General features: G+C 43.6%; 2 protein-coding genes across 3 annotated transcripts in view; one reads left to right on the top strand and one right to left on the bottom strand.

Annotated features, from left to right (window-relative positions):
• Positions 1-15,619, bottom strand: part of XPC (XPC complex subunit, DNA damage recognition and repair factor) — a 33,544-nt gene extending 17,925 nt beyond the window's left edge. For both annotated transcript variants that reach the window (XM_061197323.1, XM_061197324.1), the window contains exons 1-7: positions 15,400-15,619; positions 8,337-8,532; positions 6,244-6,362; positions 3,831-3,954; positions 2,831-2,915; positions 1,730-1,887; positions 1,333-1,453 (exon numbers count right to left, since the gene is read on the bottom strand). In XM_061197323.1, the coding sequence (XP_061053306.1) occupies positions 1,333-1,453; positions 1,730-1,887; positions 2,831-2,915; positions 3,831-3,954; positions 6,244-6,362; positions 8,337-8,532; positions 15,400-15,547 (951 nt within the window). In that variant the 5' untranslated portion in view covers positions 15,548-15,619. The remainder of the gene's footprint in view (positions 1-1,332; positions 1,454-1,729; positions 1,888-2,830; positions 2,916-3,830; positions 3,955-6,243; positions 6,363-8,336; positions 8,533-15,399) is intronic.
• Positions 15,620-15,703: 84 nt separating this feature from the next.
• LSM3 (LSM3 homolog, U6 small nuclear RNA and mRNA degradation associated) lies at positions 15,704-25,609 on the top strand. The gene is made up of 4 exons (XM_061195608.1): positions 15,704-15,894; positions 18,109-18,219; positions 20,438-20,533; positions 25,206-25,609. Exons 1-4 carry the CDS (start codon positions 15,874-15,876, stop codon positions 25,284-25,286), a joined length of 309 nt encoding a protein of 102 aa, XP_061051591.1. The 5' UTR covers positions 15,704-15,873; the 3' UTR covers positions 25,287-25,609.
• The last annotated feature ends 661 nt before the right edge of the window (positions 25,610-26,270 follow it).

Genomic DNA, 26,270 nt, shown 5'->3' with positions numbered 1-26,270 from the left:
GTGAAAGAAGCCAGACACAAAAGGCCATATATAGTTGTCCCTCGGTTATCTGTGGGGATTGGTTCCAGGACCCCCCCGGATACCAAAGTCCGCAGATGCTGAAGTCCCTTATACAAAATGGCAGAGTACAGTTGGCGCTCCCTCTATCCTCGGGTTTTGCATCTGCGGATTCAACCAACTGCAGATATAAGTCTGATTGGCAGTTGATTGAATCCGTGAATGTGGAACCTGCAGATAAGGAATGCTGACTGTATTGTGATTTCTTTTATATGGAATATCCAAAATATGTAAATCCATAGAGACAGAATGCAAATTGGTGGCTGCCAGATACTTGGGGAGGTGGGAAAAGGAGAAAGAATGGGAGTGACTGTGTAATAGGTACGGGGTCTCCTTCTGGGATAGTAAGAGTGTTTTAGAAATAGAGGTGGTGGATGCACAACACTGAAAATGCACCGAGTATCACTGAATTGTTTACTTCTTTAAAAAAAACTATTTCTTTGCTTAATAAAACTACACAAACAAAACAAATATGTACGTGCACAGATATACGTGGGAACAAAGTCTGGGAGGATGACACTGAAATATGAGCGTTTTTCTCTGGGTGGTGATATCACAGCACAATTACTGTCCAGCTACTCAAACTTTTTCAAGCCAAATTGGAAGAGAAGTAAGATGCCAGTCATTTGGTCTCTAAAGATACAAAAAGTCTCTTTCCCTAAACAGAAACTGAAGCTCAGACACAAGTATATGCATCAACAGAAATCTTCCAGGGATAAAACCACATTTCTACCCATTTTTGTTTTATTGAGACAGAGCCATACCTAAGGGCATTTTAAGCACGTGACAAAGCCTGTCTACACACAAACTCTTCGCCACGACTTCTTTTGGACAGAACCCTCCTCACTGCACGGCCGCCTGCCAGATGCATCATCCCCCAACTTGGAAGGTAAGGAAACACTTTCTTAAGGATTTCAGCAGCCAATTTGAAAAAACATTTCCTTGGGACTTTTAAACACGATTTTTGAATACTGTAAACAATTCTAGGGCAGCTGACCAAAAATTAAGTGCTTTAGTACACCAGGACACCAAGTAAGAGACAGGAGAGAGGGCAGCTTTCAACTCACACATGGGCCCAATCCTGTCTCCAATGCTTACCAACCGAATGACCCTAAGAAAGTGATTTAGCCTCTCTGAGCTTCAGTACCTGTTTTGATTTTATGAGAACTGAGCAAGGAAATATACGTAAAACAGCTGGAATGGTATGTGGCACATGACTGCCATATTCCTCAGCTAACAGGCCTAAGGAAAACAGTGCTGCCAGGAGTCACTCACGTGGACCAACTCTTCATTGTCTCTCGCAGAGTAAATAGCAAACCTTCTCTCCAGCGTCGTCTGCAGGCCATCCTGCTCATTGGTTGAAAGGTCTGCATTAACTGTAAATGTTCCAATGAACCTGGAGAGAAATCAGGCATTCCTTTGCGTCAGAGGTCAGGGCAAAGAGGAACTCTGTTCTTCTACAGCCAAAACACAGAGCGGGGTGTCTTGGGAGCCCCGCCTGCCAGTGCTCCTCTTCCCAGCCTGTCTGGCCAACTCCTGAAGACCCAACTCAGACCCTCCCCCTGGGGAGCCTTCCCAGCCCCTCAAGGAGGGTCTGTGGAACTGACCTGCACCCAGCCTCTGAGACACAAATCCTACACTACGCTCTGCAGGACAGGCCGGAGGGCCCTACCATTTCACCAGGTTTGACAGGTAGCTGACGTCCACGTCTTGAGGTGGCACTTTGGTAAAGCGAGTTGGGACGATGGAGAGGCCGATGGCACGCAGATCTGGCTGGTTGCAGATGCTATTTCGATAGAAGCCATTTGCCAGCAGACACAGAAGGTGAACCTGGGGAGAGGGAAAAGGGAAGGCTGAAAACCAGTGGGATTTTTGCTGCCAAATTCAAAGACGTTTTGCGGACAGGAAATATTTGTTGTCATTTCTACATACAAGAAAGTAAAAATACTGACACTGCCATTTCCCAAGACTCTGTCTTTCATCCCCTCATCTCTCCGCCCTGGCTCTGTGCTCTTTGCACCTCTCAGCTTCTGCAGCTGCCGCAGGCGGTGCCCCTTCCACCCTCCCCATCACGACACTCTCCCTAGCTGCCTGCTGCCGGTCAGAGGAAAACCAAAGTCTGCCCTTGCCTCACTCTCCATGGGCCTCCAGCGCATGCGGCCTCCTAGATGCAGGCCCCCTGGCTGTCCCACCAGCCCGGCCACCACTCGGCCTTTCGGCGTCTCCCTGTGCCATCCTTCCTCCTGACCCGCCCCATCCCCTCTCCTAAATGAGGCCTTCCTCGGCTACTGAGGCCCACACTGATCTCTTTCCTTGTTCTATGTCTCGAGTCTCCCTGTTTTGATGTCTTTCCTGTTCCGTGTGTGAGATCAGAAACTCCTGAATGGTAGGAAACAAGCTTCATACAAGTCTCTCTCCCCACAATGCCAAGCACCTTGCTAGGGCCACGGTGTGTGTTCAGTAAGTACCACCTGAAGCCAGAAGCCACAGCAACTTTAGCTGAGATCAGAACCAATGTTATTAAACAGCTGAGAGAAGGGATGGGAGAGTGCCTGGTATTAGCCCCTGCTGCCCGCCTGGCGCTGAGCTACGTGCTTTACACGTGCTGTCTGCTTACTCCTCACGCCCATCCTCCCAGGCAGACACTGTTATCACCCCCACTTCAGGAGAGAGTCAGAAACTCAGCAGGTCACACAGTGAGTGGAAGCCCAGAGGCAGGGCTGACGGAAAGCCCAGTTCCCCCACGTACCACCCTCCTCCTTCCCTGCCGTACCTTGTGTGTGTCCTCACGGACTTCCTTATTGAAACGTTTCACCATCCTCCGAAGATATGTCTCAAGCTCCATTTTTATCTTTTCACTGCAATGCACATTGAAAAATCTGAGAATGAAGGGGGAAGCCCGACCCCACTCTCCCGTCAACGCCTCTCAGCTGCGATGACTCAGGCTGTGCTACTCAGCAGACCTGCGGGCCGGCTGTTCCTGCTTCTCCTCACCCGCGAGCCCTGGCCCAGGACATTCCCTCCCCTCGGCCTCACCCGTCCCGCCTCCCAAGCACGCTTCAGGGCCCGTCCTCCAGGACGTCCCCTCTGACCGTCCCACCCCCTGGACCGACCGGCTCCTCGGCACGCACTGCCTTTACGTCAGGTTAGCACACGCTCATTTGTGTGATGCTGTTCTGCTGTAAAACCTCTCTCATGTCTGTGCCCCAAGCACCTTGAAGAACACCTGAGGCTTCTTGACTGCTACTGTCTCCCTCCTTCATGCCTAGTAACGTGCCCATCACATGGGGGACTCAGGAACCAATTAACTACCAGGAGACGCACTCCATATGGCCGGGCCGCCAGGGGCTGCAGAGGGCCTGGGGACCCTGGAGAGAAGTGGGGACCCCAACCACGGTGGGCACCGCCGCAGGCCCTGCAGTGACGTGGGGAGACGAGCAGCAGTGCCGAGTCAGCCTGAGGGATGCAGATCGTGGCGCGTCCACTCACAGCTGAAAGGTTACTTAACCCCTCTGAGTCTCCGGCTCCTCCTTTGCACACTGTCCTAAAGACGCAGTAAGGTAACGGGCAACCTGCAGAGCCCTTGGCACCTCCTGCCCTAGCCCGGACACAAAGGTGTCTCCTTCAAGTCCTAAACGTGAGCCCAGGGCTCTCTCACCTAACGCTCCCGACAACTATGACACTCAGCCCGGGTCTCCTATGTGTTTTTCATTGAGGAGCAGCTGCCGGTGATGATACGTGACAGAAATCTAGAAGCAAGTGCTTAATCGTACCTTCTTTCTCTTGCCTTCAACTGCTCCGGTGTTTCAATTTCTATCTCCACAGGCTTCACGGGCAGAGCAGATGTAGACAAGGCTGAGCTTTCCCCCACGTCACCCGGCATGGGCTCACTAACTTCTATAAACAGTAATTTTTAAAATCAATAATAATAGTTATCGTTATAATAGGTACTGTACCAAACAAAATCGAGGTTCTGCTGGGATGGAGCAAGTGAGGAATGGGTGTGAGGTAGGAAACCGTAGAGACCATGCTTTGAGTTCCTAGGAAATGCCAGGCCCCGTGCTCTTACAATCTAATTGTCTCATTAACCTGCACAAGAACCCAGAGAAACAGCCCTCAGAGGAAGAACCTTAGGCACAGAGAGAGTGAGGTGAATTAGATACAGACCCCTGGTATCATGGAGCTAATGCTCATGTGTGTGTGTTTTAGTAGAGACTTAGGGAACAATTTCCTGTTCTCTGTATCACTATGGTAACGCTCACAAAAATTTGCTTTGTAGAGAGGCATGACTTCCCGATTCAACTGTAAACTTGTACTGAATACATGGCAAGGCATGCATCTTCATCTATTTCTCCGCTACACTGCTTATAAACACCAGCTGAAATAAATTAAATTTGCTGACTGTGAACTTCATTAGCAAAGTTCCTTTCAAAGCAGCTCTGGGCCTAGAAGCAATGACACCCCCCTGGCAATGACAACACCCAGTGCCAAGACCTTGGTTTCTATGTACCAGTTCCTACTAAAATGAACCAGGGCTTCTTAGAGAGAAAAAAGGCCAATTCCAGGTCTGCAGCAAGGAGAGTATAGAGAGATCCTGGAACATCTTATTGTGCCAAAGAACAAAAACATTCTCAGAAACTAATGAAGCCATGTCAAAAGGGCTCTGTAGGGTAGCTAGCTTAAAGGGGCTCCTGCTCGCCAAATGTGGGACAATCCAAAGATCAAAAAGTGTAATGATGATAACTGATAACATATTTGAATTTTTAAGTCCATAGTGATACCCAAAATAAATAAATACAATTCTTAAAAGGCAGAGCTCTTCTTTACAGATCAAAGTCAGCTAATAAATATACATGAGACGACAGAAGCAAAATATTGCCACTTTGCAATGCTCAATATAATAATCTTTGATTCAGTCGAGATCATTGACGCTTGCTAAAACCATTAAGTAGAAAGTGACTGGGGAACAGGATATTCACACAGAATCAGAGTCCCACTAGAGATGGTAAATTACAAAAGGAAAATGTACCTTTACATTGGCACAATCAGGCAGTACCACAGACATGGTCAAACTTAGCATCAGTAGCGGAACAACCTGACATTAGATGCCTCTTAATGGATGCACTGTGAAGTACAAAGCTCTGAAGTGTTCCTGCCAAAAAATGTTTAATCTAAATATAACTAAGTCTTTGGACTCACCTTACAGTTTATAAGAAATCCAGGGGGCATTCAAACAAGTTTACCACCAACACAAACCAGAATATGAGACATTCTACAAAACAAGAGGCCAGGACTCCGCCAAAACAAAACAAAACAAAACAAAAAACCCCCAGTGCTATGAAAAGCAAAAAAAAAAAAAAAAAAAGAAAGGAAAAAACAGTTATAAAGGATAGTTTTATAACAATTAGGGACTTAATTTAGGTGTGATAATGGTGTTTCATCATGCAGGAGAATGTCTTACTTTTAGGAGACGCATGATGAAGCATTTACAAGTGTAGAATCAGGATGTCTTCAACTTACTATCACGTGGTTCCACAATGCAGATTTACAGAAGGAAAGATGCTGGTACATTCAAACGGCACAACGGTAAAGTTAGTGAGTCTAGGTGAACGGTGTATGGACTACATGTTCAATTTTTTTGTAGGTTTGAACATTTTCAAAATAAAAAGCTGGGAAAGAAAAATCACGCTAGGGATGGTGACATTAGGGGCTATGTATTTTGAGTATGTGATGCACCAGGCCCATCAAATTTTCCCACAACAACCCTGGAGCCTAGACTGTGCCCAGCTCACAGTAAGTGTTCGATGTTTACCAACTGTCACCAGTGGAAAAACTCAGCTCGGACAGCTAGAGTTACTCACTCACCCAGCTGCACAAGTGGCAAAGCTGGCCTCTGAGCCAGGTATGAGCACCCGCAAAGCCCGGGCTCTCTTTATGAGATGATGCGGCTTCTCTATCTCATGATCCCCTCCATGGAGCACCGCCAGAGGAAGAGAACACACAACGTTCTTTGCTAACCTGGACATGAATTTTTCCTTACATCAAAAGCAAGTCCCCTACTGCAACTTTATCTTTGTCTTTATTAGTTTCAAAAGAAAAGGACAGGATTGCAGTGACATGACTCCAAACAGAATCAAACAGAAAAACAGGATCAAGCAGTTCTGAGAACAGAGGAAGACACTTTACCTTCTACCTCTTCCCAGTCCTCCTCACTCTCTTCCTCGTCGTCCCCTTCACCCCCACCTTTGTCCACAGCAGCCTCTTTCTCTGGACGGTGCACCTTCTTGGGGGCACTCGGGAAGTCCCTGTGTAGAGATCACAGGAAGGAAGATGAAGAAAGCTCAGACATCCTAAGGCTATGTTTAAACTAAACTCAACTTTAAGGACTCCTTCTATTTACTGAGAAACTGTTGCAATTAGTTGATGATTTGTGAGCTCTGAGCCTCACTTCCTCCATGAGCCCGGGTCTCAAGTTCCCATCAAGATGTGCTCTGATCACGGGTCTCACACTAGATGTGCTGTCAAAACAGGAGGAACATGATGAACCTACAACCTAGAGCTGTGTGAAGGGAAACAGCTGTGTCTGTAAATCATATGGTGAAAGTTAGAAAAAAACACAAAAATAATGTGAGTCCCAGAAGTAAAAGCTGCGATGTCTGTGTGCACACATGTGCAGCCAGACGCCAGAAAGAAGAGGAGAGAATTCACATTTGCGGATCCTACCATGACCCAACTCAGAAGATTCTTTCCCCACCTCTGGGAAATAAGATGAAAGGAGACTGAGGTTGGTAGAATTTTAACTTCTAAGTAAGTGGGGATGTGACTGAACACAGGTGTGTCATAAGGAACACGGACAGCTGGAAGGGTAAGGAGAGAACCACGTAGATACGGAGCTGGCTAAATACTGGCTCAAGAGTCAACGGTTGCTAATATGTAATAAAATTCTGCAAATTCACACGTAAAATATGTTCAGGGAATTGAGTTACTTACAGCTTTTGTAAGACTGGACACATGGTATCCAGTGAGAATATGACCCAAGATTTTACCGCAGACATTTAAAATAACAAGCCTCAGGCTTCAGCTCTAAAAAGATAAACACTCCCTTTTTAGCCTGCCACTTCCTCTCAACACCACAGCAACAAAAACGTCCCCTTAGAGTAAAAGTGGCAGAAACGGCAACTCTTAACTGAGAGGGAAAGGGGGACCAGAAGCTTTCCCTGGCAGCATCCTGGTCTGCTTGTGAATTTCTCTGCAGAAAGAATTCAACAAGTGGGGAGAGGCAACTGGGAAGCAGTAAGCTCGGAGGCATTCGTAGGAAAAGTCCTAGGGAAAAGAAGAGACGGACGATGGTGGAGAATCCAAGTGCTTCCTCGTGCTCCCTCCTACAGCTGCCCCGTCCTGGACTGCTTTCTGAGCCAGGACTGGAGGTTGCTGGAAAAGCCGACGCTGAGAGTGAGGGTTTACTTTTGAAACAAAGAAGAAACTCCTGCCTCTCTGTTTGTCCTCTTCCTCCCCCCTCCCCAATTTCCCTAGGAGGCAGATGATCAAGTGTTGATTGTTCACCACATATTAATATGTTCATTCACTGTCAAAGGCCCTGCCCTAGACGCCACGGGGCATACAAAAATGAACCAGTGTGGGTCCAGCCGTCTGAGAGCTCACAGTGGTATATGGCACGGACACAAGTAAGTGTAACACAAGGCAGATAAGTCACACTCTTAAGAGATGCAGCAAGAAGTCCGAGGAGGAAAAGGGGGAGGAATCAATTAAGACTGTGGAGCAGATGACTTCTGCTCTGCATCTTGAAGGTGGAAGAAAGCGTTCCAGGCAGAAGGAAAAGCATGAGCGCGTCTCGAGTGAAGGAGGGAAGTCCAGCTGGGCAGGAGCGGAGCGTACCCGAGGAGAGCAGGACAGGACACGGCCAGAACGTCAGGGAAATGCCTCGTGTATGAAATGTCTTTGTGTGGTATAAGGAGCACAGGACCAGGAGTCAGAAGACCTAGGTCTCATCCTGGTTTTGGCCACCATCTAGCTGTGTAACCACGAATAAATCACTTTCTGCAAGCTGTTGTCCTCATCTGAAAAGTTTGGGAGGTAAACTATATAATTGCCAAGACTCTTTCCAGCTCTTACTAGTGGTCTGAGCTCTACCTAGAAGAGTTTAAAGATCCCACCTTTTCCACGGATCCCAGTGACAAGCAAAAAGAGCAGGTTTTCTTAGGCACACTTCCCTGATGGGAACAAGCAAGACCTGGTCAAGAGGTTTTCAGCCATCTCACCTGAAATCTTCCCCATCACTGAGGGCTTCATCCTTAATAACCTGAGGGTTTTCGGATTTAACAGTCACTTTGGCCGCTTTCTTTCTTGCTGGACCATCTGCTGGGCCCCCAGAATCACCGTAGCCCCTCTTCCTCTTTCCTCGTGAAACTTTTGAGAGACGGCTCTTCTTTAGAGGTTTCTCATCTTCGAAGACATCTAGATGACCACACAGAACATGAGATAAGGGACAAGAGGAAAGGTGGAGACACTGTAGCTTCATGGGCAGGGTCATGAGAAGTCCTCTCTGGTAACCTCCCTCTAAACCTCCGTCACCATCCCATGTTTGGTCAGCAACCAGCTTTCAGCCTCTTCCCACCTCCAGCTGGTCTACACTCTACACTCTTCCTTTATCAGCACTGTATTCTACTCCTCCTAAGACTATAGACACACCACCACATGACTCATACAACCTGAACTGCAAACCTTAAATTTCAGCTAATATCCAGCAAGGAAAAGGCATCAATCCATTAATTAACACCTTGCTTATTTACTACCGGGCAAGACTAATTATTTATTTTAGGGATAATCCACTCCTATTAAGTGAAATGTTTCAAGTTCATAAACATGTCCGAGTTTCCAGTTTTACCACAACGGATTTCTCCTAATCTAAGTTTCTGTCATCTTTCAAACCCAAACACTACTCAAAACACATACATTATGAAATCTTTCCAATCTTACCTCAATGCCACTCTCAGCAAACTTAGGGTTGGAATGAGTTAGCAGTAACTCAAAAATAACTTTATTTTCTCAAAATAATTATTGTTTCTTTTTTTTGTTAAAGGGAAATATAAAAAATGCATAAACTGTTGGTTTTAGTTCAACTAAGGTATCTAAAAGCATGGCCTCCTTATTAACATATATTACTATTATATATATTTATAATATGTATTAATATGACAGGGAAATATTTTTCTATTCGATTATAAATATATTCATGCAAATTATCTTGAATCTGAAATAAATTATCTTCTTTTGCTGCTGCACAATTGTGCTTCAATTAACTGTGGAAAACAAAAATCCCTAGCCTTTATTGAGGTTCCAAAAGGAGCTGCAATATTAACCTAAAACATCAAATTAATTCATTCCTTTCCTCTATGGTTTGTCCTGCTGACTCTCTGGATAGGTATTTATATTCCCCAAGAATACAATTTTGCATGGCAGAAAAAGACTCTCCCTTTTGATCTAAATAAAATCATAACTTAATTTTAATAAATTTCACCTTATAACAGCATTTGTTTTAATGCTGGTTAAAATCACTGATTCAGTTCTGTTTCTTTAAAATGTTTTATAAAAGAAGAAATTTATGCATTCCCAGGTTTTAAACATTTTAATGGAAACAAAATATTTCAAAATTAGTTATTTATAATCTGGAAACAGATTTCTTATTTCAAGGCCAGAAATTGTTTAAAAGTTTATTTATGACTTGACAGTTTGGTACGGCACCCTTAAAATCAGGATTTCTAGATCTTACAGTGGTTTTTAGCCCTTTGTTAGTAAGCAAAGATGCTAAATACTTCACTTTACTAATCTAAAGATGCAGGTGGGAGGTTGCTCCAGAAGCACTATTTCTTCCTCACCAAAACTACTTGGTTGGTTAAAAGGCACAGCTGTGTATTTTTGTGCTTTGAAGAGAGAGGTCGAGGAGTTAAAAGTGAGAACAAGGGAAACAAACTGTGAATCAAAAAAATGTTCATAGTATCATTATTCATAATATCCAAAATTTTTAAAATCTGAATGTCTATCCATTAGATAAGCATCAATTATGGTACAGTCACACAACGATATATAATTCAGTCATCTTCTAAGACAAAGGAAAATGATATATGATAAAATGCTAAGAATGCAAAATTGTTTTAATAGTATACTTTCTACTACACACACAAAAAAACACAGACTAGAAGGAAATACACTATTATTTAGTGGAGGCTGTTTCTGGATGGTAGACATACAGATGACATTTTTTTCTTTATTCTTTGCTGGTTTTTTTTTTTTTTTTTGGTGCCACACTATCAAGAGGCTATTATCCAGATATTCCACGCAAATGGAAACAAAAAGATAGCTGGGGTAGCAAGACTTGTATCAGACAAGATAGACTATAAAACAAAGTCTATAATAAAAGACAAAGGACATTATATAATGATAAAGAAGTCAATACAAGAAGATATCATTCATAAACATATATGAACCTAACATAGGAGCACCTGAATATATACAGCAAATATTAACAGAAATAAAGGGAGAAATTGACAGCAGTACAATAGTGGGGGACCTTAACACCCCCACTTACATCAATGGACAGATCATTCAGACAGAAACTCAATAAGGAAACAGTGACCCTGCGACTTCCCTGGTGGCACAGTGGTTAAGAATCTGCCTGCCAATGCAGGGGACACAGGTCTGAGCCCTGGTCCGGGAAGATCCCACATGCCATGGAGCAACTAAGCCTGTGTGCCACAACTACTGAGCCTGTGCTCTAGAGCCCGTGTGCCACAACTACTGAAGCCCGCACGCCTAGAGCCCATGCTCCGCAACGAGAGAAGCCACTGCAGTGAGAAGCCCACACACTGCAATGAAGAGTAGCTCCCGCTCGCCGCAACTAGAGAAAGCCCACGCACAGCAACGAAGACTCAACACAGCCATAAATAAATAAATAAATAAATGGGAAAAAAAAGGAAACAGTGACCTTAAATGACACATTAGACCAGATGGACTTAATAGATATCTGCAGGACATTCTGTCCAAAAACAGCAGAATACACATTCTTTTCAAGTGCACGTGGAACATTCGCCAGGATAGATCACATGCTAGCGCCAAAACAAGTCCCCCCAAATTCAAGAAGACTGAATATGTATCAAGCATCTTTTCCAATGACAACAGTATGAAACTAGAAATCAGTTACAGGAAGAAAAGAGAAAAAAAGACAAACACATGGAGACTAAACAAGATGCTACTAAAAAACAAAAACAAAAAAACCAATGGATGAATCATGAAGTCAAAGAGGAAATCAGAAAATACCTTAAGACAGTGAAAATAAAAAACGCAATTTTACAAAATCTACAGGATGCAGCAAAAGCAGTTCTAAGAGGGAAGCTTACAGAAATACAGGCCCACCTCATGAAACGGGAAAAATCTCAAACAACCTAACCTACCATCTAAAGGAATTAGAAATATTACTCAGCCATAGAAAGAATGCAATTTTGCCATTTGCAACAACATGGAGAGTATTATACTTGGTGAAATAAGACAGAGAAAGACAAATACTGTGTTTTCCCTTATATGTGGAATCTAAAAAATAAAACAAATGAACAAATATAACAAAACAGAAACAGACTCAGATACAGAGAACAAATTAGTGGCTACCAGTGGGGAAAGGGGTGGGGGAAGAGGCAAGATAGGGGAAGAGGATTAAGAGGTACAAAGGACTAGGTATAAAATCAGTAAGTTAACAAGGATGCAATGTATAGCACAGGGAATATAGCCAATATTTTATAATAACTTTATATGGAGTAAAGTCCAATATCAAATATCAGATCACTGTTGTACATCTGAACTAATATTGTAAGTCAACTATAATTTAAAAAAAAAAGAAAAAGAGGTCATTTTCCAGGACTCTCCAAGATCTAGAGCTGTCTACTACAGTCAGCCCTCCGTATCCCCCTGGTTCTGAATCCACAGATTCAACCAACCTCAGATTGAACTCTGGTCGAATCTGCAGATGTGGAACCCGAGGATACGGAGGGCTGACTGTACTACACTGTTACGTAAAGGACTTGAGCATCCGCACATCTTAGTATACACGGAGGTTGTGAAACCAATTCTCTGCAGATACCAAGGGACAACTGTCTAACCAGCCTCCTTGACCTTAACCAAGTTATTTCAGCAGGGCATGAATTAACCACTGGGGCTTGCTTGGCCAGCCACTGATTTACTAAAAAAAACACCCGCTTAGAACTGCCAGCAGCACCTCATAGCACTAAGAATAAAATACAAACTCCTTAGTTTGGTCTCCAACCTAAGGGTCCTACTCATGTCTCTCACCTCAATTCCAAAACATTCCCTCCTATGGGTCTTTAAACTTACCGATTCCTCTGCCCAGAGCTCTCTTCCCCCACAACATCTTACAAAAGGCTCCTTCATTACAGTCACTAATTGGCTCAAAGTGCCACGTCTTCACACAGGCCTTCCTTGACCACTGATTCTGACAGCCGCTTCTTCCCTGTCCCCATGTCAGCTTTATTACAGCAACCTGTTTTACCTTCTTCATAGCTCTTATCACCATGTGAATTTATTTTTTAACTTACTTGTCCTACCTACCCTTCCCCAAAGATTACAGGCATCATGAGAGCAGGAACCTTGCCTATCCTGTTCACCGCTATAATTCCAGTGCCTAGAACAGGGCCTGAAAATAGCAAGTGCTCAGTATCTGTTGAAGGAGCTAATGAACTACATCGATGAAGGATTTAACATTGAGATTAAATATGGAGAAACCAGAGGTGCCCTAAGGGAAACAAAGATATAATGTGGAAGACTATTTTCTTTGTCCCCAGCTGTTGAAAGCAGCCAAGTGTCATCTTCATGTGCATGCACTGAGGTGCTGGTAAAACCCACACTATGGTGCTGTTAGACAGTACACTGGAGAGTCACCAAATCAGTGTCACCTGCGGCCAAAACCACAACCAAATTGCTCCTTTACCCAACCACATCAAAGCTGATAACTCTTCCCGGAAGCTACCTTGGAAACTTACTGCAGCTCCACTGGCTCACAGAGCGTGAGTGAAGCTTAAGTGCATCCTTGCCTACGTGCAGGCTGAATTGATATGAGCTAGACCATCTGATTATCTCACCTGGACCATGCCAGGAGCCTTACGGGATGAAAATTCACAGCCATTCAGCAGGTTAGAATTAAGTTTCACAGACGAGGTCCAGAGAGGCTAAATTATTTGCACCAAGTCATTTACCCAAGCACATATAACTACTAAACGTTGGAGCTATACCAACCTGGTGCCAAGGTGAAGTGTTTAGCTGGGAGGAATGCTACCCGGGCTGGTGGCATTTCCAATACCTTTTGATTTCAAAAAAAAATTTTAATTGCCACGTATTCAGAACACATTCCCTCTGACTAGAATGACAACCCCTTTTCACAGCCGTTTGCTGAAATATTACCTATTCTTCAAGTCGCAGACCAAACATAACTTCTTCAGAGAGCATTTCCCAATCTCTCCTGATTATTCCTTCAGAAGTCAGAAAGCCTTATACCTTCTCCCATGAAATCACATGCTGTCTTGGATATTTTTTTGGTAAATGTGAACACTACCCTACTCTAATCTCCAAGAAACCTCTATCTCCCATGTCACCTAGCTCGTGTGCAGCAGACATTAGGTACTCAAAAAATGTTACAGGAATGAGTCAATGAATAAAATGGAACTTGTAGTATTAACTGTGAGGTAAATCACCTTTTAAGTTTAGAAATGGTTACCATTGGACTATTTCCTAATGGATGATGGCCTTAAAATATGTACAGAATCACAGAATTACTGAATCTATGTCACAGGAGCCCTTGCTGGTGACCTAGGCTAATCGTCTACCCAGTTATATCAGGTACCCCAGAAATCCCTTCTACAGCATGCATTATGCAACTATTTATAATATTTATTGAGCACTTAGTAGACGTAGAGAAGGGGGGGAGGACAAAATAGGATACAGCAAAAAAATAAGACATGTTTTCATAAGCTTAAATTCTGGTGAGACAGGTCAAAAAGGAAGCAAATAAATTAACAAGATCATTACAGATGTGACACAGGCTGTCAGAGCCTCTGTGACAAGGGGTACCTGGGAGAGACCACCTTAGGCAGGATACTCGAGGAGTGCCTGGGTTGAGACCTGGAGGAACAGAAGTGAGCCACGGCAAAAGCCACGGAAGAACATTCTAGGGAGAAGGAACATCAAAGGCAAAGTCTCAGGTGAAAAATAACAGCGTATCTGAGGAACCGAAGGGAGGCCAACAAGGAGGGTATCTGGCAAAGAAGACAGTGGTAGCAGACAACAGAAGAAGCAGGAGCCAAATCATGTAGGATCTTGTAGGCCATGGTGAGGAATCTGGATTTCATGTCAAGAGCAATGGGAAGCCACAGAGGATTTGAAGTAGGAGCATGGCAAGATCTGATTTTTTTTTTTAAGATCACTTGTGCCGCTGCATGGAGAACTCCTGCCGTGGTGAAGGATGAAAGGAAGTAAGGAGGCCAGTGAAGAGGCAACTGCAGTCGCTCAACTGAAAAGTGAGGGTGGCTTGGGCAGGGGGTGTGGCCACGTAAATAAAGAGAAGTGGAGAGATTGGAGATATGGTTTGAGGGTGAACTAACAGGATTTGCTGAAGGGCTGGAGGTGTGCGTGTAAGGAAGAGGAGGGGTCTGCTTTAACAAGTGAAGGGATCAATTACTGAGAAGGGGAAAAGTGGGGAAGGGGCAGGTTTAACAGGGGAAAATCAAGAGTTTTGCTTTGCCCAGGGCAAATATAAGAAGCCTATTCGATATGCACGTGAAGAGGTCAGGTGGGATCCGAAGCTGGGGCTCTGAGATGAGATTTGGCTGAAGGTACTATTCAGATCTGCACACTCCAGCACTCGAAGTCCTGGTCCGTTCGTCTTGTGGGGACACAAAACAACCGCAGTGCCTCTTGCCTATTCACCCTCTGCATCTACCAGGAGGCCGGACTTGATCCTGCGGGTGACGCGGAGCAGGAAGAGGCTGAGCAGGGGAGCTCGCGGTCCGGCCGGGCTCCGCGGAACCGCTCAGGGCGCATCGCTCCCGGCACGGAAGGCAAAGACGCAGCGACGTCGGGGAGGCCCGGGGCAGCCGCATGCCGCCTGCCTCCCGCGGTCACCGGAACTGCCGTCTCGCTGGCGCAGGTGGGCGCGGGGTTGCCTCGCCCGCACCTGCAGGAGGCCGGCCTCGCCCTCCCCCACCCGGCCTGCCTCCCGCCCTCCTCCAGCCTCTCCCCCTAAGCCCGGCTGGACCTCGCTCTCACCCGCCTCCTTCTCCTCGCGCCTGGCTTTCCTCTCGCCCTTGGCAGTCTGGCCGCGTGACTCACGTCCCCGCGGCTCCCTGCCCGCGGCCATCTGGCCGCGCAACTCGCGTCCCTGCGGCTCCCTGCCCGCCGTGCGCTTCCGAGCCATCTTTGCCTGGGTAGGACTGGCCTGGCGCTTGACGCACCGCGCCGCCGCGGGACGCTGCCCGCGCGCTGGCTCCGCCCCTAGGCGGGGCGAGGCGCGGCCACGCCCCCTCACTGAGCCACCAGGTACCCAATTTCCTCGCCCCCCCAACGTCGGCGCCCCTGATAAAGCTCCGCCCCAGCCCCAAAGGACCAATGCCAACTGCAGGAAGCAAGAAGCCGCAAAACCGATTTTTTCTACTTCCGGTGCATTGCGTCCTCGCCTTTCCCGAGACCGGAGGGGGTTCTCGTGCTCTCGCGAGAGGCGGGAAAGAGCGCAGGGTTTGAAAGATGGCGGACGACGTGGATCAGGTGAGTGTCTTCTGAAGAACTCGCTTCGGCGCGGCTTCCCCACGCCCAGGCCTGGCTCTGCCACACTTTGCCTGTCAGGGTTGCTTTCTCCAAGCTCACGGCAAGGTGGCTAATCACGCCGCCTCTTTCTGGGTCTTCATGGCCTTAATCTGCCTCTTGGTTAACCGCGCCTCCTCCCAATTTTGCCTCAGGCCCTGAGATTTTTTTTCTGTTCGAAGTCCGCTGGAAACTAGTTATTCCTCACTCTCGTCACTTCCTTTACTCTTGAGTCTCACCTTTTTCTGTAGGGTGGGAATAATTATCCTTGCCTGCCTCACGGACCTGTCGGGATTCTGATAGAAAGCCTGATAATACAGTTAAGGAGTTGTTATCGTTACTGAGCGCAGCAGTTGTTGCACAGTCAACAAACACCTAGTGAGCATCGTCTTTGTGTGGTTGGACACCGTTCTGAGCACCAGGGACACTGGCATTGACGTACGTGGTCCCTGGCCCCACTTGAAGTTTATATTCGGGGAAGGACGGGTAAAAAGTAAACATAAGTGTGCGCGATATACGGGGCTGTGATGTGGTATGAAGGCAACAAGCAAGGAACTGGTATTCAGAATAACTGATGGTCCTGTAGGCTTTCTCACCCGCTCTCCTTTCTTTCCAAAAGTGCTCTTCCTCAGATATCTTTGTGGATCAGGTTACAGCTTGTTCAGCTTTCTACTGAAATCTCACCTCCTCAGAGAGGACTTCTCTGGCCACCAGCATCAAACGGCACTCTCCCAGTCTGCTTTATTTTTCTTCATAGAATGTTATTGGTTCATATTAAGTATATGCTTCTTTGTTTAATGCCTGTATCCCCCAACTGGCATGTGAGTTCCTTAAGAGCAAGAGTTTTGTTCACTGTTCTGTCCTCGGGGTTTAGAACGGTGCTGGAAACACTCAACAGATACTAATTGAGTGAATGAATCGAATGATCAGGGAGTCCCCTTTGAAAAGGCAGTGTTTAAAACTACGGGATGAAAAGGGTGGACAGTGGGTAGTAGGGCTCAGTCACGTATATATCCTTACAGTGTTATGATTACTTATTTATATGCCTCTCCCCACTAGAATGAACTCCTTGAGGGCAGGGACTGACTTCTGTATCACTGTAATCTAGTATTTGGTTAGCTGGTCCTTAACAAACACCTGTTGAACTGGGAATGGGGACTAGGTGAGTCAGTATTTTTTCTTCTTTTTTTTTCCCCCTCATCCAGCCCTTTAGGGCTGTAGAGCTTGTAACATTCAGTCACCTTCCTCCACTGGCCTTATGTACTTACTGAAGCAGCTCTCCTTGAATAATCTTATCAATTCTCCTGGCTTCAAGCATCCCTTCCATATGGACCCTGGTCATCCTAGCCCTGATCACTTTGAGACTTGTTTCCAACAGTTCTTTAATAGTAATAAAAAGAACCATTTATAAGTACTTTTCTGTTTGCCAGATACAATTTAAAATACATCAAACACTTCAGTTAAATACATTAGCTCTAATCCTCACAAGAAATATGAAGGAAAGATTGTGGCTTCCTCATTTTGTAAACAAGGAAACTGAGAATCAGAGATGGCATGATTTTTTAATCCCAATTCATAAGTGTCAGAGTCAGGAATTGAACCCACACTGCCTGACTCCAAAGCCAATGCTTTCAACCAGTATTCTATACTGCCTGCTAAATATATTCATCTTACTGGCCAAATGGCACCCTGATCTCAACTTGCCCTGTACTGAACTCATAATCCTCCCTCAAACATTCATCTCTGCTTAGCATTCTGACTAGTATGTGGTAGTCATTAAATATAAGTTCTTCAAATTACTAAATGATATTTGAGATAAAGCTGAAGTCCCTGAGAGAGTGACTCCCTACACACTGAAATGGGGTCGGACAGTTTGGATTTTGAGGGAACAGAGTGCTGTCATGATTACTTTGTCATATAACTCCTTTCTGTGTATGTATGTTTCAGCCCTCATTTATCTAGCACTTACTCTGTGTCAGGTACTGTTCTGTGCCTTCAAATATGTCATTTAAGCCTCACAACAACACTGTTAGGTAGGCACTTTCGTTATACACATTTTGCAGATTAGGAGACTGAGGCATAGAGGGGTTAAGTAATTTGCCCACAGTCATGCAGGGCACCATGGTTCAGACACTTCACTATCTAGTACTGTATAACTAAGCCTGTTTCTTTTATCAGCAACAAACTACCAACACTGTAGAAGAGCCTCTGGATCTCATCAGGCTCAGTCTGGATGAACGAATCTATGTGAAAATGAGAAACGACAGAGAGCTTCGAGGCAGGTTACATGTGAGTAAATTTACTAAATCACCTTGAAATCAGATTATTTCCTTACCGTTGCTCCCTCCTCCCACCCCTTTGAAATGTAAAAACTGTCCACTCTGGAAGAGTGTTTGAATGTAGACAAGGAGGAGGTGGAAAGTCACCCATATTTCCAAAAGCCAAATGCAACTGTATTTTATTCATATTGTTAACATTTATTTCTCTTAACAGAAATGCTGTGTTTATTAAAGAATATTTTCATTTCTTTCATTTTTTCCTGTGTTTATTTGTAAATAACATTTATTTGTCCTCCATTCTCATTTAAGTGTTCTTTAAATTACTGACATATATATAAATTTTTGTTTTGTGAAAAATTTTAGACAGCACAGACATACATAGAGTAAAAGGGGAAATGCCGTTTCTTCTTTTGAGTCTATAGTCTTTCAGGTCTTTTCTGTATATTTACACATATATACAAGAATGTGTGTCTGTATGTATATATTTGCACTATATACACCACCTCTAAAAAAAAATAAATGGGATCTTGCTATACATTTTGGGGACACCTTTCTTTTTCACTTAATTATTCTTGGAAATTATTGCTCCTGAGTGCATATAAATCTCCTTTATTTTTTAAAATGATTATGTAGAATTCTGTATATGGTAGCAGTGATATTAAGATTGTTTTCCATTTCTTACTACTATAAGCATTTTTATACATCGACCTTTGTGTATATCTGCAAATATTTCTATAGGATTGGTCCCTTGAGGTGGTCCCATTTATTCATAAAGAGAGTATACTAAAGGTTTTGCCTCTTCTTGATAACTCGTTACTTTCCTGAGTAAGTTGTTTTTATTACTACCATTCTACCCTAAAGTGATTAAAAATAGCTACTTTTTATTGAGCATTAATTATATGCCAGGTACTGTTACTCTTAAGTGTTTTGCATGTAATATCTTATTTAATCTCTATAACAACTCTATGAGGGTAGATACTCATTATCCCGTCTTACGTTTGAAGAAGCTCAGGCTCAGAAAGATGAAGTTACTTTGCTTAAGGTGACACAGCCAGTAAAAAGAGGGCCAGACTAGGAACGTAGGCAGTCTGACTTCAGCCCCCTCTTAAGTACTATGATTCTACCTAACATGAAACCTAAAGGTAAAGAACCTCCTGTGCTTGGAAAGGAAGTGGGGACCTAGTAGTCTTAAATTACAGAAAGGAAGAGGAACCCCGGGTAATGGAATAGTGGCAACTTCGCAGAGAAAAATAGAATTGAACTTAATCACATGGGCCAGTGGCAAGTAGACAAACACCCCAGGACAGACGTGTTGCCTTAACCCTTGGAGGCTTCTTCAGTTCCCTGCATACACTCAATTGTCTCTGTACTGAATGACCCCCAACCTTTTGTTTTCTGGCCCTCATCTGTAGATCTTTGCCCCCGTTTGTTGCTTTGCCTAGCAGTTCCCCGTGTTGCTAATTGGCTATTTTTATTTTGATGTGAGCTGGTGAACCATTTAACACTTGGCTAGGAGTAAGCATAAGTGGGTTCTAAACAAGCCACTCCCTCCCTCCCACCCCCTGGAGCTTCATCTTTTAGTAAAATGCATGAGCCTTAGAGCTTGGATTGAGGACATCCCTGAATAGCTGAGTTGCAATATTTGATCGAGCTCACAGGTGCCGAAAAGCTAGTTCTGGTGAGGCTATAATGTGCAGGGTGTTGCTCTACTTACTTTACTTTGTGGTGTTTAGTTTAGGACAGGGCGTGTTGAGTGACAGGGTCTTGTGCTTTTAGGAGACTGCATTGCCGTCATCTTAGCAGTTAAAGAATTTTATTTCCTTTACTGTATCTTTCTTGTCACGCTATTACAGATGGAATTTAAAGAAGTATACTGAAAGGTATATGAACTGGCTTTTTTTCATAATTAAATATTATAAATATTTATGTGACTGCCTTAGATAACAAATAGGGTGGGCACTTTAAAAATAATTTCAAATTATTTTGAGTAATTCATTTTTGACCATAACAGTTTTATATTTGTATCAGGTCAATTAAGTTATCGTTGGAGATGATTGGCAGAGAAACAGTATATTAGCACAGCAGGATTATTTTTTATTTGAATGTAAAAGTTTGTGGTGTAAGTATTATGTGTTACTGGTAATTGAGTGATTTGCATATTATAAGCTGTGTTTATTATTTCCTAATTTGCGTATTACATTTCTTGGTCCCTCACCTTCCCACTTCAGGCTTATGATCAGCATTTAAATATGATATTGGGAGATGTGGAAGAAACTGTGACAACTATAGAAATTGATGAAGAAACATATGAAGAGATATATAAAGTAAGTCATGCAGTTCCATTCATCGCTTTTAAAATGTCAGTTTTTCTCAGAATCCAACAGTTATTTATGGAAAACCTGTCGTGTTTTGATACCTATTCATGGACTCAGTAGAGTGTAGCAATTAAAAAAACCAAAGGCATTGGGGTTGGACAGACCTGGTTTCCAGTGCTGGCTTGGCCACTTCCTATCTGGGGTACGTTGGGCAAGGGAAGTACCTTTGCAGATGGTAAGCAGGAATACAGTCACTTCTGTCGTAGGGTTGCCAAGATTCGTTGAGATATGGCTGTGTAAGATGCCTCTGTGTGCTGGCGTATAACAGTAATACTGGGCAGTGTTTTGTTTGATGTGGACTTATGTATCAGTACTTACTAGAAACTAAAACTGAGAAATTTTTAAAATATTTAACTCATTAAAAAAAATAATAAATCTATTACATTTTGACATAAGTAACATTTTTATGAATAATAGCTATATTTTCTAAAAGAAAATATTCAGTGAGAAGTGTCTTTGTTTTACGTTTTGCAAATGCTTGGCTTAATAGACAACAGCTAGTTACTCACATCTCTGTTTCTGCATTTAATCTGTTGCGCTATATTGTGAATGTCACACAGATAGGTAGTTGGAAAGGGAGGAGTATTTCTTGTGGATACTTGCCTTTGTTACTACACCCAAACTCAGCAAGCGGTAGTTTCTTAAAGGTTAGTTGTAGTGTAGAATCTGAAAGTATATCAGTGAACTTTTCATACTCTTGTTATATGCAAATTCATTGGTCTACCTTGCGCTTGGAATGGATTTTTTATACATGCATGATTTTGTAACATCAAGCTCTGGTCGTTTGGAAAATATTGGTTCACTGAATTATGCAGATCTTCCAGATATTGGCACATTTTGTTGTTCAGTCTTTTAAGTATTGAGAAGCCACTCTGGCCCTCAGGACCGCCTGGATTCACATCTTGACTCCCTTGCTTACCAGCTATATAATTGTACCAACTTGTCTGTGACTGAGTTTCTGTATCTGTAAAATGGGGATGGTAATACGACTCACTTCATACAGCTATTGAGGATTCATTGAGAGATTCCGTGAAAAGCCTTCAGGTGGCGACAGGCACATAGTAAGTGTTCAGATGTCAGCCTTTGTTGGTTTTTGTGGTTCTGCTTTATCCCTGCTTTCCTCCTCTTTTCAGCCACTCCCAACTCCGTGGCTAGTTTTCTTTCTCCCTCTGAACGTGGGATTTTTTTTTAATCTGCTTTTTTTTTTTTCCCCTCAGATGTCATTTACTAATTACTGTTTGTTATAAGCCATCAATCTGTAATAATAGTACAGCATGAAAGCTTGAGCTCTGGCTTAACCGATCTCGGTTCAAATCCTGGCTGCTGCTGATTAGTTATGTGACCTTGGGCAAGTTCTAGAAATTTTTTAAGCCTCAGGGACCTCCTCCGTAAAATGCCAATACAGTAATTGTGCCTTCCTCCCAGGATTATCACAGGTTGCACTGAATTTGGTGCTTGTAAAGCTGGCGGCAAGTGGTGATTGGTGGCCATTATGATTATGGATAAATCTGTGTCTGCAGCTTTTTTCTTTTCTGAGCTTCACTCTCTCATTTCCAATATTCTTATTGAAAATATATCCACGTTGGGTGTTATCTCAAACTTGGTATATATAAAACTAAACTTCTGGTGTTCTTCACCTTCAAAATGAGGTCATTCTCAATTCCCTGTTTCTGTTCATGATTTTCTCAGTTATTTGGACCTTATATCTCAGAGTTTTATATAACAAGTCAGCCAAAAACTTAGTGGCTTAAAAGTACACACATTTATTAGCTCACAGTTTGTGCGGGTCAGGTGTCCAGGCTTAGCTGGGTCCTCTGCTTCAGGGTTTCTCACAAGGCTGCACAAGGGCTGGGGTCTCATCTGAAGGCTAAAGTGGGGAAGGTTCTGCCTCTAAGCTCACTTTTGTGGTTGTTGAGAGGATTCATTTCCTCGAGGGTTTTGGACTGAGAGCGCCTCAGTTCCTTGCTGCAGGGCCTCTACCACCGGCAGCTTGCTTTATCAAACCCAGCAAGAGAGCTGGCTAGCAAGGTGGAAGTAACTATCTTATGTAACCTCATCATGATAGTGACATCCCACTAACTTTGTAGTATTCTACTGGTTAGAAGCAAGGCACAAATTTTACCCACACTCAGAAGGAGGGGGTTACACAAGTGGGTGAACACCAGGAGGCAGGGATCTTTGGGGGCGATCATAGAAGCTGCTTACTTGGATCTCCAGAAAACTATAATTGAATTAATAGAGAATCATTTCGGATGAAGTGGTTTCCATATGAAGTTAAGGTTGGAACTTTGTAGTTCAGAAGTATGACTACTGAGTGAGGGATTTGAGTAAAATATATCAGTTATTTTGATGAGCGCTGACTCCTTCACTGAACTGGCTACGGTAAGACTAGGTTGCCTTTTGCAACTAGAAGGAAACCAGAAGGCAGTGCTGCTTCCTAGTAGCAGACAACAGACATGATCCTTGTTTCTCTCAGAGTGATTCTCAGAGTGTGTTCCTCAAACCAGGAGTATGGGCAGACCTGGAGTGTGTTAGAAATGCAGGTTCATGGGCCACACCCTGGCCTACTGAGTGAGGATCTCTGGGCATGGAGCCAGGGAACAGCCTTAAAGGTGATCTTATGCACATTGAAACTTGAGAACCACTGCCCTGAGAGTGCATTATCTGGGAAAGAGTTAGATACATTCATGGATGACACATAAGTGTATTATCTGGGAAAGAGTTAGATACATTCATGGATGTATTATCTGGGAAAGAGTTAGATACATTCATGGATGACACTTGATTTAGCATACTAAATTTATAGGTACTAGTTGAATTTACTGTTGGGGGTTCTCCTTTTATGTTAGTTCCAGTACCCAAGAAGCTCATAAAACATGGTTCTTACATTTTAAAAAAGTTCTGAAGACATAGCTATTACCAATATTTTCTGCCTGGCGGAGAGAGAGTTCTCTGTCGGATCTACATGTGGTCAGTTGTGGTATAGATTCCTGTAAGCTAAAAAGGATAAATTAATTGTCATTGCCCCTCCCACCTCCACTGCAGCACAGCAGGGACAGGATATCCGCTGCCATAAAAACTCCCTTTCAGAAAAGGAAAGAACGGGGACGTAGAGCAGTTACTGGTCCTTTGCAGTGATAGATCCCCTGGGGAGGCATGAGTAGTAGAAGAAATCCCTTGGTTAGGTCATGTATGTCCTGTGCGATATTTGGGACATACTAAAAAAAATTCTTTTTCGTTTATCTATAATTCAAATTTAATTGGGCAACCTGTATTTTTATTTGCTAAATCTGGGGGCTGCAGAACGTTCACAGAAACGTCTCACTTATGCTGGAAGACTCAAATTGTCAAAGGCTTTTTTTAGCCAGGCTATGTTTGGGTTCTTTGGCTATACCATTTCTTTAAAAACTTATGACTTCATATATTTCTGATCTGTTTACCTCCAATCAATTCTTTGGGCCAGTCACCTCAAAGTCTTTTTCTGTACAGAACTTGTAGACACCTTTATTTCTTTAGTTCCTCACCTCTAATTTGTGTAACCTCCTCTCCCACAAATTAATGTTGACTACCTTGGGTCATTTGCTAAAGTAAATTTGGGTGGGAAAGGAACACCCTTCATCTGGTCTTCCCTTCAGGGCTGAGTTTGTTTAACTGAGAAGATTTACAGGCTGCTTTGTTCCTCAAAGCTTTTTTTCCTGCTTATTGTCCACAGTTTGGAGTCTAAAAACAGTTGGCTTTTATGACCTCATGAATGCTGTTTCTTATAATCTCTGCTTGAAAACCAGCTAGTTCTCACCTAAGCTCATCTCTTCCTTACACTGCACTGCCCAGTGCATCAGGTTAACAGCAACACTACTAATGTTTGGCTTTCTCCAGCCTCTTCCCCAGAACCTATAGGTTTGGGACATCTTTTGGGCTACTTTTGGAGTCATTGCAGGCAACAGTTTTACTTAATGTTTTGCCGAGGCATGAGAAAATTTCAGACCTTCCATATCTGTTTCCTTACAGCCTAAGGCTTGTCCCCTAGGCTAACGCAGAAGGTATCCATTCTGTATATGAGTGCAGTAGCACATAGAAGCAACACATGAGGGCTTAGCACAGTAGGATTTTATTTGTACCCACACAACAGTCTTTCGTGAGGTTTTAGGTCAGTGCAGTAGCTTTCTTCCAGATGCTCAGTCAGGGACCCAGGCTTCCTGGCTCTGCCATCCCCAGCGTTCTCCATAATCTGAGTCCATGGCGGGGGAGAACACAGAGGCGCCTTTGTGGGAGGTTTAGGGGTTGGTCATCACTTCTGTTCACTTTCCATTGGTTAAAACCCAGTCCGTGGCACCATCTGGTTGGCAGGGAGCATGAGAAACGTGGTCTAGCTGTGTGCCAAGAAGAGGGGCAGAAAGGGCTGGGTGGATAGCTGACGCCTCTGCCCCAGTTGTGTTCCAGGAAAAAAAACAGTTAGTAGATGGCTCTTTGTGCCACAAAGGTAAGTGATCAGGTTTTTTAAGCAATTTGTTTGTGTTATGATGAATCTATGGTTTTTTGTTGTCAGATTTCTCTCTCGAAAAATAAATAATACTACTACAAATTTGTATAAATGTGTTCTGTGTTTTTTTTCCTCTTCCAGTCAACAAAACGGAATATTCCAATGCTCTTTGTCCGGGGAGACGGTGTTGTGCTAGTTGCCCCACCATTGAGAGTTGGTTGAAACAAAGGATTTATCCTGTGTGGAAAATAGGAGATTTTGTATGATTGCCTCTTTAAATGTAGAAGATATTCAAAAGAGAAACCGGCGTACGTTTTGATTTTAAGAAATAACCACGAATTCTTCCACTTCTGAAATAAGTTGATTTGCAGATAACTCACAAATTCTTAAGCTAAATGGCATTTTTATTTTTCTCCAACCCTTCCAATGAATGTGATCACCAAGATGCAGAACTTTTTCAGGAGTTGATTTGCTCCATTGTTTTTTCAGACAATTTCTGGGTTTCTTTCTTTACATTAAATTTGATGTTTCCTTTTTTGATTTTTAATGCAGTCTCCTGTCTTGTGAATTCTTTCAAATAAGCACATGTGTTCCATTCACTTTATTTGTACACTTTTGTGTTGCATCTACTATGTTTGTGGCACCAAGTTGAGTCCTGGGAACGACAGTTTTGTCCATTTGCTTCCCTCCCTGGAGTCTTCTGGAACGGCAGTTGTTGAAGCCAGTAACTGCAGGACAGTGAGGTCAGGGCTGATGGCGTCATGCAGGTATGGGATGCCGTGAGAGCACAGAGAAGAGCACCATGGGTGGGCGGGTGTGGTGGTGGGGCTCTCGTTGTAAACACTGGCACTGCAGTGAAAGATGGGAGCCTGGTTCTCTTACTTCTGTCTGGCCGGATTATTTCTAAGGCCAGGCATCAGTGGTTGTTAATCCATTATCTACCACAATATGCTAACATATGCACAATATTTTAAGCCACATGCAAGAAAGATGCTTTCGTTAAGACATTGTGTAATAAGGTTTCGTTTTATTTATTGTGCCTGTTCCTGCAAGTTAGTGGAGAAGAAAAAAACAAGTGTGGGCAAGCTGACAGATGCCTTACCTTTCGTGAGTAGACAGGAGAGAACCACTCCCTTCCGCCACCCCGCACTTTGTCCGCAGGCTTCAGTAGCCCCAGGACGTAACCTGTTTACAGCAGCCTGTTCA

The sequence above is a fragment of the Eubalaena glacialis genome, chromosome 7 (assembly GCF_028564815.1).
Source record: "Eubalaena glacialis isolate mEubGla1 chromosome 7, mEubGla1.1.hap2.+ XY, whole genome shotgun sequence".
In the NCBI taxonomy this organism is placed as follows: Eukaryota; Metazoa; Chordata; class Mammalia; order Artiodactyla; family Balaenidae; genus Eubalaena; species Eubalaena glacialis.
Note: the sequence above shows the minus strand (reverse complement) of the source record. Positions and strands in the feature narration are given on the sequence as shown.

Bases quoted from the DNA above. Each gene is read 5' to 3' on its own strand.
- LSM3 (XM_061195608.1), top strand. From the start codon at position 15,874: ATGGCGGACGACGTGGATCAG. The intron at 15,895-18,108 runs GTGAGTGTCTTC...TTCTTTTATCAG, and splicing joins TGGCGGACGACGTGGATCAG to CAACAAACTACCAACACTGT. The intron at 20,534-25,205 runs GTAAGTCATGCA...TTCCTCTTCCAG, and splicing joins CATATGAAGAGATATATAAA to TCAACAAAACGGAATATTCC.